Source organism: Carassius auratus, chromosome 35 (assembly GCF_003368295.1).
Source record: "Carassius auratus strain Wakin chromosome 35, ASM336829v1, whole genome shotgun sequence".
Lineage (NCBI taxonomy): Eukaryota > Metazoa > Chordata > Actinopteri > Cypriniformes > Cyprinidae > Carassius > Carassius auratus.
In genome coordinates, this window is record NC_039277.1 from 4813558 (window position 1) to 4828503 (window position 14946).

Here is a 14946-nt window from a genome sequence, read left to right on the forward strand (position 1 = left end):
AATGTAAGTCAGCGGTATTTATACTATGGTATTGATTACTTGATTGTGGTCCACCGGTGTTGATTAGGCTAGTATCTGAGTATCCAACGCGCTCCTCCCAAACCTTGTTACTAAAACATAATTTGTTATAAAGGAACCCCAATAGAATTTCCCTCTTGGAGCAATCTTTCTCTTTGTCTGAAATATTTTGCAGATATGTGTACCGATACCAACCAAACATAAAGTCACATAAACACTGTTGTCTTTATTAAATTTAAGGTGACTTTTAATTAACTGGGTTAAGCCTAATGGGATGACTCTCATCAATGTATTATATTCCTTTGGTGGGACTGATCAAAGACAGATAGAATACAGTTCAAGTTGTTATTAAACTATCTAGGGGAAAAAGAGACTTATTTCTAACAGTTATATCAGCATTATTCCAAAGGAAACTTTGTGGGGAAGAAACTTTCCTGTAATGCCTGATAAAGTAGCTTTGTGAGCAGCACTTATTTGATTACAGCGATTATGGGGGAAACCGCTATATCTCCACTCCAACAGACATTAATTTGCAGTCTGTGGGATACAGATACGCGGTGTCTGTCAGTAAACATGAACAAAAAGCATGCTTCAGAACTGTTTTGAGAAGGTGCTTATGTTTTGAGCCATGTATTATTACTCTAAATTGGGCTACCTGTACTATAACTAACTTGATCCCTGCAAAAATAATTTGCTCAAACTCACTTTTATGAGGTGAATTAAAAAATAAAAAAGTAGCCAAACATATCAGCCAAAAAATCGGTCATATACCAGCCATCGGTTGCCCTGATCTCTAAATATTGACCATTGAAAAACTCTTTATCTGTTGACCTCTAGATTTACAGCATGTTGAGACACACTGTGTGCATGCAGGTGCACCTCAAATGCGCTGATATTTCCGTCTGTTACTATTGGCTGAACTCATACTCATCATGAGTGTTCCCACTGCAGACTATGACACACACACAGGGAAGGCCCAATCCTTTATGATGCCCTAAGCAGAATTTTATTTGGGGGCTCCTCGGTGCTGTCCATGTAACTGAATGTTGTCAATGCTTGATTATTATTCACACACATGAAATCTGGCTCACCCATTATTAGTTTTATTTGTTGTAGCTGTGTTGCTTACATCATACCAATGTTTTTACCCTTCTACGATTTTAACTGTAACAGTAAACCCACAAGAATGGACAGGTTCTTACATTACTATGTGGTCTACTAAATGAAGTGTACTGAATAGTAGCTAAATAAACCAGCAGACGATACATTTACAGAACAGAATGTCATTTTAACAAAAAATTATTATACACAATATTATACACAGCAGCAAGTCATCTGTACATAAAAAACAACAACTCTTAATCTGTAACTAGCTAATTGAGGCATAATTATATTGGAATAAAAGGTAGGCTAAGGTAAATCATTTTAAGCTGATGTAAATACCAAGTTTATGAAACAGAATTGTTTCATTACAAAAATGTCTACCCAGGAAAGTTTTTTTACACAGAAGACAAAAACCTCAATCTAATATATATGAGACACTGTTCGTCTATACAGTCTACAGTTTTTAAAAACTTAAAATATTTTAAAGCCTATATATTATTTTTTAACTGTACAATTGTGAAGTAAAAATTAACTTTAAAATGTGTCTATCTTCTTGTGGAAAATAAAGACTTTAGATGAGAATGTCCTGAAATTACCAATATAACAAGTAGATGAGAGCAGATGATCAGTCATCAGCTCAGTTGCCATTTCCACTCCCTAATTTGTCACATCTTGCTTTTGGATTTATTATGAAATTACTATTATACAATTAATATTTTACTTTTAATGTACTGAATTATAAATAAGTTAATAATTAATGATATCAAAGTTAAATAATAGGTATTTATCTTAAAATAAAAGTATTTTATCTTTAAATGTAGAAGCTGCTAAGTATATTCAGCCAACACAGACTTGTCTCTGCTGTAGTGTTGTCTGAATTTACTCTGCTTTAATGCACAGGTGTATCGGCTTGTCAGATTGTTCATTCCATCCTACAATATTTATCACTGTCAATCATAGCAATGACTAGCAGAACTATTTTGTTCATTCACTCGCGTCATATTTTTTACACTCATGTTTGTCATTCTTAACAACAGTATATGTGAACAAACTAAACCTTTCTTTAAATTTGAAATGTATTATGTGAGGAACCCTTTTTTCTTGTTATAATGGGAAGATCTGTGAGCACGTAGAACTCTGTAAACTTGTGAAAACAATGAGTTCAGACCGGATGCTGACTTTGAAGTAATATTAGCTGTAGGTGTACCACTGTTCCACTAATATACTAACATGTTTAAATTAGACCACAGTAACTAGATTACAACTAAAAATTTGCAGGGTTACAGCTGTCAGAAATTGGTAGGAAGTGACTTGACAGATACAATGTGGTATCTGTGGCCGCAGGGCTTCTCTAGTTTCTCACACTGCGCTGGCATGATCTTGGTATACTCTTCTTCCTATCTCTTCCATAATTCAGTAACTGTAGTCAAGTGTTTCTTAGCCATAACTTTGTCACCAAGGGCTTTCCAGAGATTTTCAATCAGTTTAAGATCAGTACTCTGGGCCAACCATTTCATTATTATAATAGCTCCTTTTTTCACTGACAGGCCAGTGCGAACCAGTGCTTTGAACGGGTCGGGAGGGGTTAATAGCCTTGGACCTGTAGCACCTTCAGGACAGAAGCTCCACTGTGCTTCGTTAAAACCCACCCTTTACGACCCTCTAGAAAAATGTCATGCAAACCTCATCATTTCGCCAACAAAGAGAATTTCTCAAAAAAGTAATAAGAAATAAGTCACCGGAACTAGCGCAATCACAAAATAATTTAACAAAATAATGATAAAAGCTGAGTTTTTTTTTTTTTTTTGCATGCTTTGTTAAATATTTAAATCCAAAAGCATCAATGTTTTACTATAATAAGTGATACATTGATCATAATGAATTCATTTATCAGGATTGCAATCACGTTAATGCCTAGTGTGCATTAGAGGTCGACTGATATATCGCTCGGCCGATATATCAGGCCGATATTTGTCACTTTTTTATATATCGGCATCAGCCGATATCTGTGTTTAGTAGCGCCGATTTAAAGTCAGGCACGTCTGCTGGCAGCCCCGTGTTATTGTTGCAGTGGAAAGTGCTGCTGCGCATGTGAACCCCAAGCTAAAACTTTTGGAAGATTCAACAACATTCCTTGGGAGATAAAGGTAGTCAGAGAATCTCACTCTGTAAATGGGGTGGAGATTTGGCAGCTCTCACAAACACTGGAGCGTGATTGAGGGCTCAGTTTCTCTGCCCCGCTCACAGACAGCACCGTGCTCGGAGAGACAGCTGTCCTGGAGCTGACCAGAACCATGAATCACATTTGTTCGGAAGCATGGTTTGATGCAGACAATAGCCAGGTTTCCTTCCACCTCATTTGCATTGAGGGATGTCAATATTCGATCATTTCCATGATCGATCGCCGTTTAAATTAACGATCAATTAATAACATTAATACTGCAAAATGCATCTGCTGTGGTATTATTATTTGCAAAGCCACTTGGAAAAAAAGCTTTCTCACCCGAATTAAAGGGGTTTTGGTCTGAATAAAATGCTAGTAGCAGGACTGTAAAATTAATAGATGTGATTATGATAATTTGATAAAATGAAGAGAGTGCGCCATACGTTTTAGATCATGTTACTTTGTTGACTGTTTCCCGTCAAGGAGACCGCAGAATGTGTCTCTTTAAATGGTTTTGTGGTGCTTGTTGTATTTTAAAACAGAATTGCAATGTTTTCAAATGACACTATAGTAGTAAAAATAAAATGATCCCAAACGTACTGTAACTGTGGCGCTTGTGGCTGTGTCAGTGAACCGTTTTATCACATCAAACATTTTATGCAAGTATTATGACCAGTACTTTTTTTTTTATGCTGTTCTGCAAAATGTTCAATTTAGAATTTTTTAGGCCTATTTGTTATAAAAAATGCTGCATTTACAGAGCATTAGATCGAGACGCATGAGTGCGTGCATGCGTGCTTGCATACGAGGACGAGCAAGCGGATTTGACTAGATGTATTTGGAGGTTATTGCTCAGGTCTTGTTCTGCTAATATCCAATTGTTTCCACATTCGCAATGTATCTAAATGTTAAACTATATTAGTTTTTTTTTTTTTTTAATGTAAACTAGACGGAAAAGATCATCCTCTTCACATGAGCAAAAACGTCCTTGGCATAACAGCAGAGTGGACTGGTATACTGCAGTCTGTTTAAATTGACCAGTGTAACCTTTTATATGTTTGGTTGACTTTATTTTAATAATGAACAGACTGCGATGTAAGTTTGAAATTAGAATTGCACTTTAGATGTTCTGTGTCATTTATACCAAACACAAATGTTGCTGGTTGCTAGTGTGTTTGCAGCACTACTATTATATATATATATATATATACTGTATATATATATATATATATATATAAGTTTAGAAATGTTGTGCATCCACTTATTATTAGTGTGACATTTTAGCATGCAAATGAAGGGGAAAACATCATGATATCTGACCTAAAAATCAGCAGCACATATCGTCCATCGGCTGACCCTGACCTCTAAACATCGGCATCGGCATCGGCTATAGAAAAACCCATATCGGTCGATCTCTAGTGTGCATAGTCTTTTGCATCGCTTATAAATATTTCTGCCTTGTATTTACACACTTGGATCAAGTTATTTCAAAAACTCGTGGCTGACTGAAAATGAGTTTAGAGCTCAACTTATTTAAAAAAAATGTAATGCTGGTGTTATAGCTCTTAGCTTTCTGAAATGATCCGCGACGCTGACACTCTCTAGACGCGTAGAAGCTCCGCCTTGGTTCATCCTCTAGCCCCAGCTGGCCTGTTTTGGCACAAGGTTTTCGTCGGGCCAAAAAACCCGGGCCATTGGCTCTGAGGAAGCACTGTCGAGACACAATCAAACACCAGAAGTGACAGTGGAAAAGCGACAGGCCCTGGCATGTACTAGCACGCCCGCTTTTGGCCCGACAGTGGAAACGAGGCTAATGTTCTTAGCTTCAAAGAACTGCTTTAACTGTTTTGCAGTGTGACGGGGACATTGTCTTGGCGATACTTGTAGGGAAAGAACTGCATGTTGCTGAAGGAGGATCTGATAAGCATTTGTATTCACTCTGATATGTAGCTGTAAGAGGCCCAATTCCTGCAGCAGAAAACATTCCACAAACCATGAGACTTCCTCCTCCACCTTTCACTAGCTGCATTTACATGGACCCTACTAATCTGATCGTAATAGGACTAGATGCACAATCAGAATAAAAAAGTCACATTTAAACATGTCAATTGGACTCAGTTGGTCAGATCTGACTAAAATTTCAATCATATTGTAAGGGGTCGTTTATTCCTTTTGTAATCCAAGTGAGAGGACATGTAAACACTTGATCGGATTGAAAACTGAAACTGGAACGTACTGTACATGCACAGTGATGTAGAAATAGCATAATTACGTATGACGTATGGAACGACCTGTTCTTCCTGACGAATAAGGTGTCATAAAAAAGTATGCCGTCATTATAAAACTCCCCTCTCACACAGCGTTGGTGAAGTGAAGTCCTTTTTTAAGACTCTCAGCAGACGACTGGTATTGGGTGCGGGAAGAGGCACTTTTAATATATATATATTTTTTAAAGTAATCAGCACTGCACAACAGTTCATGCGCTGGTCGTCGCCTAAAACAGTATGCGACAACAGCAGGAAACTATGTCAAGTCTGCTTTATTGAAAATTCGTCCACATTGAAACTGCGTTACTCTCAGACCCATGGTGCATACAGATAACACTACAGTAGAACATAAAAATCTAGATCAAATATAAAAGACAACTATACAATAAGGGCATGTAAAAAAATTCTAAAAATAAAAATAAAGTTAAATATACTCTCCTGAAGTCAACAACAATCTCCTTCGTCTTATCCGCATTTAAAGAGAGATTGTTGTCACTGCACCACCCGGCCAGGCGGCTAACCTCGCTTCTGTAGTTTGTCTCATCTCTGTTGCTAATGAGACCCACCACAGTCGTGTCATCCGCAAACTTAATAAAGAGGTTGGAGTTGTGTGATGGAGTGCAGTGTTTATTTATGCAGTGTGAGCATACATATACGCATATATCAACCTGATCACTTTATTCAGCGTTCATGTAAACACTACATTCGGATTCGTCAATCAGAACGAATTCATTCTGATGGAAGCAAGAAATGTCCATGTAAACGCACCTACTGCCTTGGGCTTCAGTTTTTCCTTAGTTTGACGATGCCCCATTGAGAGTATCTGCATTATCCTATCTTCTCGTGCATTTGTCTTACGTGGACAACCAGCCTTTTTGAGGGAAATTAATGAATTAGTGTTATTGTAAACCTACAACATTCGAAAAAATCACAGATTTGGACTGACCAGCTTCTCTTGCAATGGCTGAATGTGTCATCCCTTTGGCCTAAGGTTTCACTCACCTTAAAGTGGCTCACCATTTTACATTCTCAGTGATAATTGGGAGGAATGCTGCCAGTTAAATTCTGTTTTTCATATAATTAAGGAAATTACCACCAGGTACCAGATTAACAACAATAACTTGGAGGTATCTGTAAGTGTTCTCTAATTTTGTTCTCTTAGTTTTTTATACTGTGCTTCAGAATACATGAAATAAGCTTAGAAAAACTGCCCTTCTACTCCTGTAAGGACAACTTCAAATAGGATTAAGCAGTGATCTTGAAATTTAGGAAATAATAAGTTGTTCTCTTATTTTGATATCCACTGTATATATACAGTATATTAAATTTAAATTAAATTAAATGTTTAAATTAAATGTATGCATTTAGCAGAAGCTTTAATCCAAAGCGACTTGCATCGAGGCTAACAATTTTCTCTTAGCATACATTCCCTGGGATTTAAACCCCCAACCTTGCACTTGCTAACGCAATGCTCTACCCACTTGAGCTACAGAAACACTATAGAATATATATAGATTTACACACACACGCATGCATGCGCGCACACACACACACCTCTATATACATTATACTGACTACGAGTTCAGTTGACTTCCTGTTGATTTACAGTACAGACCAAAAGTTTGGACACACCTTCACATTCAAAGAGTTTTCTTTATTTTCATGACTATGAAAATTGTAGATTCACACTGAAGGCATCAAATCTATGAATTAACACATGTGGAATTATATATGGAATTATATACATAACAAAAAAGTGTGAAACAACTGAAAATCTGTCATATTGTAGGTTCTTCAAAGTAGCCACCTTTTGCTTTGATTACTGCTTTGCACACTCTTGGCATTCTCTTGATGAGCTTCAAGAGGAAGTCACCTGAAATGGTCTTCCAACAGTCTTGAAGGAGTTCCCCGAGAGATGCTTAGCACACGTTGGCCCTTTTGCCTTCTGTCTGCGGTCCAGCTCACCCCTAAACAATCTCGACTGGGTTCAGGTCAGGTGACTGTGGAGGCCAGGTCATCTGGCGCAGCACCCCATCACTCTCCTTCTTGGTCAAATAGCCCTTGATGCCTTCAGTGTGACTCTACAATTTTCTTAGTCATAAAAATAAAGAAAACTCTTTGAATGAGAAGGTGTGTCCAAACTTTTGGTCTGTACTGTAGATACTCAGAAAATTTAAAAACATGCCAGAACAGAGTTTCCATCTGATAAGTCAAAGCTCCCTGAGCATCTTTAAACATCTCCTAACTTGGCCATCTGGTCTCTGTTTATCTCCATATTATCCTTTTAATCTAAAACTCAGCAGAATTATATAATCTGCTAAAAATGTGTGAGCAACACAATCCATAAAACCATGAATGAAGTAACACATAGAATGTCTTCAATAAAAGATCTCTATTCATTAACATAAGAGACAGACACACATTCAGCACACAACGACAGCTTTTAAACAGTGCAGACAGCACTGACCGAAACACAAAACAAGTCATGAACATGAGCTGATCGGAAATAAAAGAATGAGAGGTCAGACTGTGGGGTTAAAGAGAAAGAGAGAGAGAATATGTTTCCAGTCGACTGTCTGCATTAGGATCAATAAGCCACTTTAGACACTGATCTTTGACACCATTTAGAACAGACAACTACTACAACACTTTTGCCAAGCATCCTACACCATTTAACCATGCAGTTTTGACTATTGTGTGGTTAAGACAACAATTAGTAATAATAATCTGAATGAATAATTATTCTTTAAATAATACAGGCAGTTTGTGGCAGGTGTTTTTCACTGGAAAACAGTGCTTGGAAAACAGTGATCATTGGATTAATCCTTTCTCATGTCAGTTTATAAATTGCTTTTTTACCATCCTTCTCTGTCTATCTCTCTCTCTGTCACACGCACACAGACAAGGAGTTCAGCCGCATCCTTTTTTATTTGGTAAGTTTACAATTTATTCAGCACCACTTTTTTGAAGTACATTATTTAATGTGTCAACTCTCACTGATTCTTGCTTACACATTACATGGCGTTAGTAGTTTTAGTTAATGGTTTAGTAGGAGTTGGTATACATATTCAAGGCAGGGGAGTGCAAGGACGGGTGGTATTTGTGATCTTACGTGGTGGTGGGCCAGTCTGGGCCAAAATGCCAGGGCCGATTTTTGGTCCCAGTCCATCCCTGGTTGTTGGTCTAACTTAATGAATTTAAAATTGAATACATTTATCTGAACTTAAACCGTACTTGTGATTTTGATTAAATGGAAAGAATGGTTAGAGTTTAATGTGCAGCTGTGTTGACAGAGATGGTTTGTGGTTTACCACTGTGTTGAACTTTTGCTTGCCCTGTGTGACTTTTCTGCACACAAATGTTGCATATTTGTCTGATGGGGAGGAGGGGTGACTGAGCAGAGGCCCTAGAACTAGTTCATCACTCTCAAAAAGTACCACCCCAGTGACAGCTTTTGTACCTTTTTTCTGACTCTACCTATTTAATTCCAAATGAAAATGTTTCTGTATTTATTATGACTTCATTTAGCATGCAAAAACTTACTAGCACTGACATTAGCACAGCTACTGAATGAAGCGTCTATCATATCATATACCTCATAGTCTACAGACAACTGACACACTGACCACAAGAGCTAATCTTAAACATGATGGAAACCACAAAAACAGAAGTGGAAGCTTTTTAATGCCCAATGTAGCTGATCTTAGAACACTAAGAGCTCTTTCCCTTTACTTAGCAATCATTACACCTAATTTCAACAACACTCACAATTCAGACCTGTGCAAAGCATGATGGGAACTAAAATCATCTGCACAGTTTAAGTTGTTTAAGTTTAAGTTCTAATGTACTTTCATTTTACAAATCTGAATAACAAAATTTCATTAACTGTGTTGCTAATGTAAGGGATGGTCTTAATTAGCCAAATTTGTTATCTTGATAATGTACAGTAAAAAATAAATAAATAAAAATGAATAATGAATTACATTTTCTGTCTAATAAACATTTAGAACTTTCCAGACATGGAGCACAGTGTTATGCTAGTGTAGATCATGCCTCCATGCCAGAAATAGTAGATCTAGCCCCAGACACCAGATCCTACCCAAAATCAGTTAACAAAAAGTCTTGTCTGATACCCAAAACCAATGTTTGACTGGTACCAAAGCTTTATTAACAGTCTTCTATCAGCCAAGTAGCTGAGCAGAAGCAGGGGACAAAATGATGATGATAAAAAGGAGCAGAGTTTATTTCATAGTCTTAGTATATTTCAACGCTCTAATTTCGTCTGATGAACACAAATCCAGCAAGTTGTATTATACCAAACTGTTTCACTACAACATCCCATAAACCTTGAATTTCCATAAACATTCCCTCTTATCTCACATTCATTAAGACACACAGCCCTGGAAACACACAGTTGACAGACTAAACAACATTGGATTGGAAAAATAATATAAAAGAAAGTAATATGATATAAGCGAACAATCAATTAATGAATCAATGAAATTGGTGTATAAATGGTTAACATGATTATATAATTAAATGAGATAATAAAACAAATGAATGAATGAATAATAAATGAATATTAAAAAAGAAAGTAAAACACAACACAAATGTATGGTTGCTCTTGTGAAGCAAAACACACCACTTGCATTTGATGATTCTTAGATCCTTCAGTTAATAACAGCTAAAACTGTCAACCCTGTTACCTGGGCATAGCTATATCCCCATATACATAAATAAGTAGACTGAGCTATAGGCTAAAGTTTAATTTATAAACTCTTAAATAAATGTTTGTGTAGCAGAATGTTAAAATCATAAAGAAATGTACATTGAAATATAACAAAATATATATACTTTTTAAAAATGAAAAATTTCACCCAATAACCCTTTTGTTTGTCAAAAAGCATAACATACCTTAATACCAAACTACTACGTATGATAAAATAACCTATCAAATTCAACATGTTCATTATACAGTGAACCCATTTAAAGGAAACAAAAAGCCTAAAACTGTTAATAAAATGTACACACACTAAACCCATTCATCACAAAGTACTTTCTCAAATGGACCGAGCTTGTTTGTACTTATTTACTTCAACTGTAAATTCAGTGCTGTTGTCATTCAATTTTACAATATGACAATATTGTAATACAAATAAACCTGCATGTTTAAAAGTACTTACAAAGAACAATGAGTACTGGCAGAAAATTCATTTTAAGCCCACAGTGTCATCCAGCATCAGCACGAGCTCTCTAGCATATCTGCATCCAGTTCGGTGTGAATGTGAAACAGTGGAGCAGCTCTGTAGCTGGGAGGAGCAGGAGAAGGAGGAGGAGGAGGAGGGGGAGGTGGAGAAGGAAGAGGAGGAAGAGGAGGGGGAGGAGGAAGAGGACAAGGAGGAAGGGGAGGAGGAGGAGGAGGGGGAGGAAGAGGAAGAGGAATAGGAGGGGGAGGAGGAAGAGGATGAGCAGGAAGGGGAGGAGGAGGAGGGGGAGGAAGAGGAGGGGGAGAGAAGGAAGAGGAAGAGGAGGGGAAGAAGGAAGAGGATGAGTATGTGGGGTGACAGAATTGGGGGAGGGGGAGAGAAGGAAGAGGAAGAGGAAGGGAAGAAGGATGAAGATGAGGAGGAGGAGGAGAGGGATGAAAGAAAGCGTGAGGAGGAAGAGGGGGAGGAAGGGGAAGAGGTGGAGGAGAAAGAGAAAGAGGAGGGGGAGAGAAGGAAAAGGCATGGTACAACTTGGCTCAGTTCTGCCTCAAAATTGACAGACTAAGGACGTCGGTCTATCACCCGCAAATGGATGGGCTCTTGGAGCAGTTTAATCAAACCCTAAAGTGGATGCTGAGATGAGTGGTGGCAGAAGATGGGCGCGACTGGGACCTCATGATCCTGTACATACTCTTTGGAGTCTAAGACACACCCCAGGCTTCCACCTGCTTCACCCCCTTAGAACTGCTGTTTGGAAGGCAACTCAGAAGCCTTCTCCATGTTGCACAGGAAGCGTGGGAGAACCAACCAGCCCCACTGTGCAGCCTGGTCAAGTACATGCTGGAAATGATGGAAAGAATCGACAGAGTCATGCTCCAAGTGAAGGAACACCTCGTGACGGCCCAGCACGCCCAGCAACAGCTATATGACCACCCGGCCCAAGCCCGCGATTTCCAACCAGGAGAAAGGGTGGTAATTCTGGTCCCGGCAGTGGCATGCAAGTTCCTAGCAACCTGGCAACCTGGCAGGGGCCATACACTGTAAGCCCCACACCAACGAATGGGGCCGGTGACATATCGTGTGCGGCAGCCCGGCCACCGAAGAACAGAGCAGATCTAAAACGTGAACCTGCTCAAGAAATGGGTTCCCCGGCCGGAACTAGTCACAGCGTTCGCCCACACCGCCCCTCCAGATTCAGACATGGACCCGCAGCTGTCGGCGGCCCAGAAGACGGAGCTCGAAGCCCTGGTCTGGCAGTTTAAGGATGTGTTCAGTGAAACCCCGGGCAAACCACCATCACTGAGCATGAAATCTGCGCACCACCTGGAGTCATAATCTGGCAGCATCCCTCCTGGATACCAGAAGCTCACCGGCCAGCTATAGAGGAGGAGGTGCTCCGTAGATGCTCCGTTTAGGAATCATCGAGCCCTCCCATAGCCCCTGGAACAGCCCAATCGTGATGGTACCAAAACCAGACAACACCCTCCGGTTTTGTAACGACTTCCAGAAGCTCAACCAAGTCTCCGCCTTTGACGGGTATTCTATGCCGTGGGTCCACGAGTTCCTGGACTGGCTATGGATGGCCCGGTACATCAGCACCTTGGACCTGACCAAAGGGTACTGGCAGGTACCGCTTTCCCAAAGCTCTCGGGAAAAGACCGCCTTCAGCACCCACAATGGCCACTGACATTTCAAAATGGCAATCCATACATAGCTATGGTCACTTGTTCCTTCATCTTGGCTGAGCTTTCAATGTTGTTACGGGAAAGGATGAAGCTGATTGGTTAGTACTTGTCACATGACCTGCAGTGTGCTTGTGGCTCTCTGAAAAGTTGAGAAAAGAACTCGATGCGATGTGGATGCGCCTGGAAAAAACGCGTCGCTTCCATTATGAGCACGCATACCATGCGCCTACATTGGAAATAACTACCATGAATGCGCAAAAGACGCGATATGTGAACGGAGATTGGAAATTCAATCACATATGTTTAATAGTGAGTCATAAACAGGACTATCTGGATTATTGTTATGGCCCTTGGCCTGTCTTTGCTTGTTCTCTTGCCCCTCCTCTATTTCAGACTTGATTGCTGTCACCTGAGAATGGTGTTTAAATAAGGAGATTCATTGCTGGATTGGGGGTTCTCTTCCTGCTCGGTTCCGGTGGCTTGAACCTTGAACGCTGCTCGGTTGACCTGTTCAGGTCTATGCCTCGCTCACTGATGCACATTTGAGTATATTTAAGTTTTTGTCTTTTGTTACACTCAACACTTGCACTCATATACATCACACATCCATGCATTTGCCTTACACTACTGATATTGACATTCACACACCCCATATTTGGATTTTGTTGTTTAAACTGTGTTGGATACACAATAAATTTATGTTTTGTACAGTTTGTTTGTGGCATGGTCTCCTATCACTTGTAATGGCTCTGAGTTCGTCTTAACAAAGTGGGGCCTCATCCATTTGGATTTGCGCATTTTGTTGTTAGTTATTTGATTTGGTTTAGTGCGCATTGTGAATTGATTTAGTAATTTGTTTATGAGCGCTTGTGGGGCACATGAGAGCGAGTTTAGCTCGTTATCTGTGCTTCTTGATGATTGGCGGTTATGGAGGAATTCCCTTGATGTCATTGTGCTTATATGGTTACTTCTTGCGCTCTGGGAGATGTGCTTGTTTGATTAGTTTGGATTTATTTGTTTGTTGGCATACTCGAGCGGGAGTATTTGGGCATGTGTGGCTGTTTTCAGAGGCTCATGAAGGTAAGTGACGACTTGTCAAAGTGCACTTGTAAGTTTTGGACTGGCGTTTTTTCCTTGTAGGTGTAGCAGGGTTTCCCAATAGGGGGTTCACTGCATTATTGTTTTAGTGTTGAGGTACGGCGGCTAGAGCTTCCCATTTCCCTATTCCTTACGTCGGCTCGGGAGCATTTCCGTGGTTTTAGAAGGGTTGCCAGCTTGCTGGTCGCTTTTACCGAACCATCAGGTTAAAAATGCATAAAAACACACCGCTATGCCTCTCGAAGACTAGGGTTCAAAAATTTATCTTTTTTGGCTAGGTAGTTAGCGGGGAAACGCCGTCCTTGGCTTGTGGTTTAAAAACTGTGTACACTGATACATTGTCATTTAAGCTTCTTGTCTTTATTTTGTGAATTTGTTAGCCATGGATGAAGTAGTGGAAGATTTTATTGAATCACCAGTCGAATGTGGATTAGCACTAGATATTTGCACTAAGAAACAATTGATCAGGATTGCAGAATTTTATAAGGTTGATATAGGAGATGCCCAGAAAACAAAAGATTGTGTTAAAAGTAATTTGAAAGTGAAATTGTTGGAAATTTATGTTTTAATGCCAGTTAAAGTTGACAATTTGGTTGAAGCATCTCTGTCTGAAAGTGTAAGTCCAGTTGACTTATCATTTGAACAGCAGAAATAATTGCTTCTGTTACGTGTTAAAGCTGAGCAGGAGAAGGAGCAGGTGATGGAACGTATGAGACAGGATTTGGAGCGAGAGAAGTTAGATTTGGAGAGACAAAAATTGGCCCTGATTAGCAGAGGCTCGAGGCAGTGATGGAGGACTCACTATTCTTTGGACTCGAGTCCGACTCGACACTCCATTCTCTGGACTCGACTTGGACTCGCGGACTGATCACTCGTACTTGGACTCGGACTCGAGGATATATAAAATCGTACTTGAGCATTCATCACGTTGTTTTTGGCTTAAAATTTTATAAAAAAATATTTAAGGTGTTACACTTTTCCTGTTTCGTGCCCAAGACCAGCCGGGATCTATTATTTTCCCTCACAGACACTACTACCGCTCGCTCTCTTTGCTTGACAACACACTCACTGACGTCACTCACTTTACTTTCACTTTTATTTTTATTCAAATGAGCCGCGGTGCGCTTGCGGCATTCTGAAAAGTTTAGATGTTTTTAACTCGATGTGGTGCTGACGCGCCTGGAAAAAACAAGCGTCGCTTCCATTATGAGCGCGCATACCGCGCGCATACATTGGAAATAACGAACTTGAGCGCGCAAAAGACGCGATATGTGAATGGCCCTTGATCAGTTGCGTGCCGTCACACACACCCATTCACTTGAACTAAAGGTTTAGTTCACACAAAAATAAAAATGTCCTAATCATTTACTCCTCCCAATGCCATCTAGGATATCCATGGCGTG

General features: G+C 39.6%; 1 protein-coding gene across 1 annotated transcript in view; it reads right to left on the minus strand.

The window, feature by feature from the left end:
- The window catches only part of LOC113054094 (integrin alpha-2-like), a 44123-nt gene extending 33277 nt beyond the window's left edge, over positions 1-10846 (minus strand). The window contains exon 1 of the mRNA XM_026219412.1: positions 10737-10846. Coding sequence (XP_026075197.1) covers positions 10737-10767 — 31 coding nt within the window. The 5' untranslated portion in view covers positions 10768-10846. The remainder of the gene's footprint in view (positions 1-10736) is intronic.
- Between the last annotated feature and the right edge of the window lie 4100 nt (positions 10847-14946).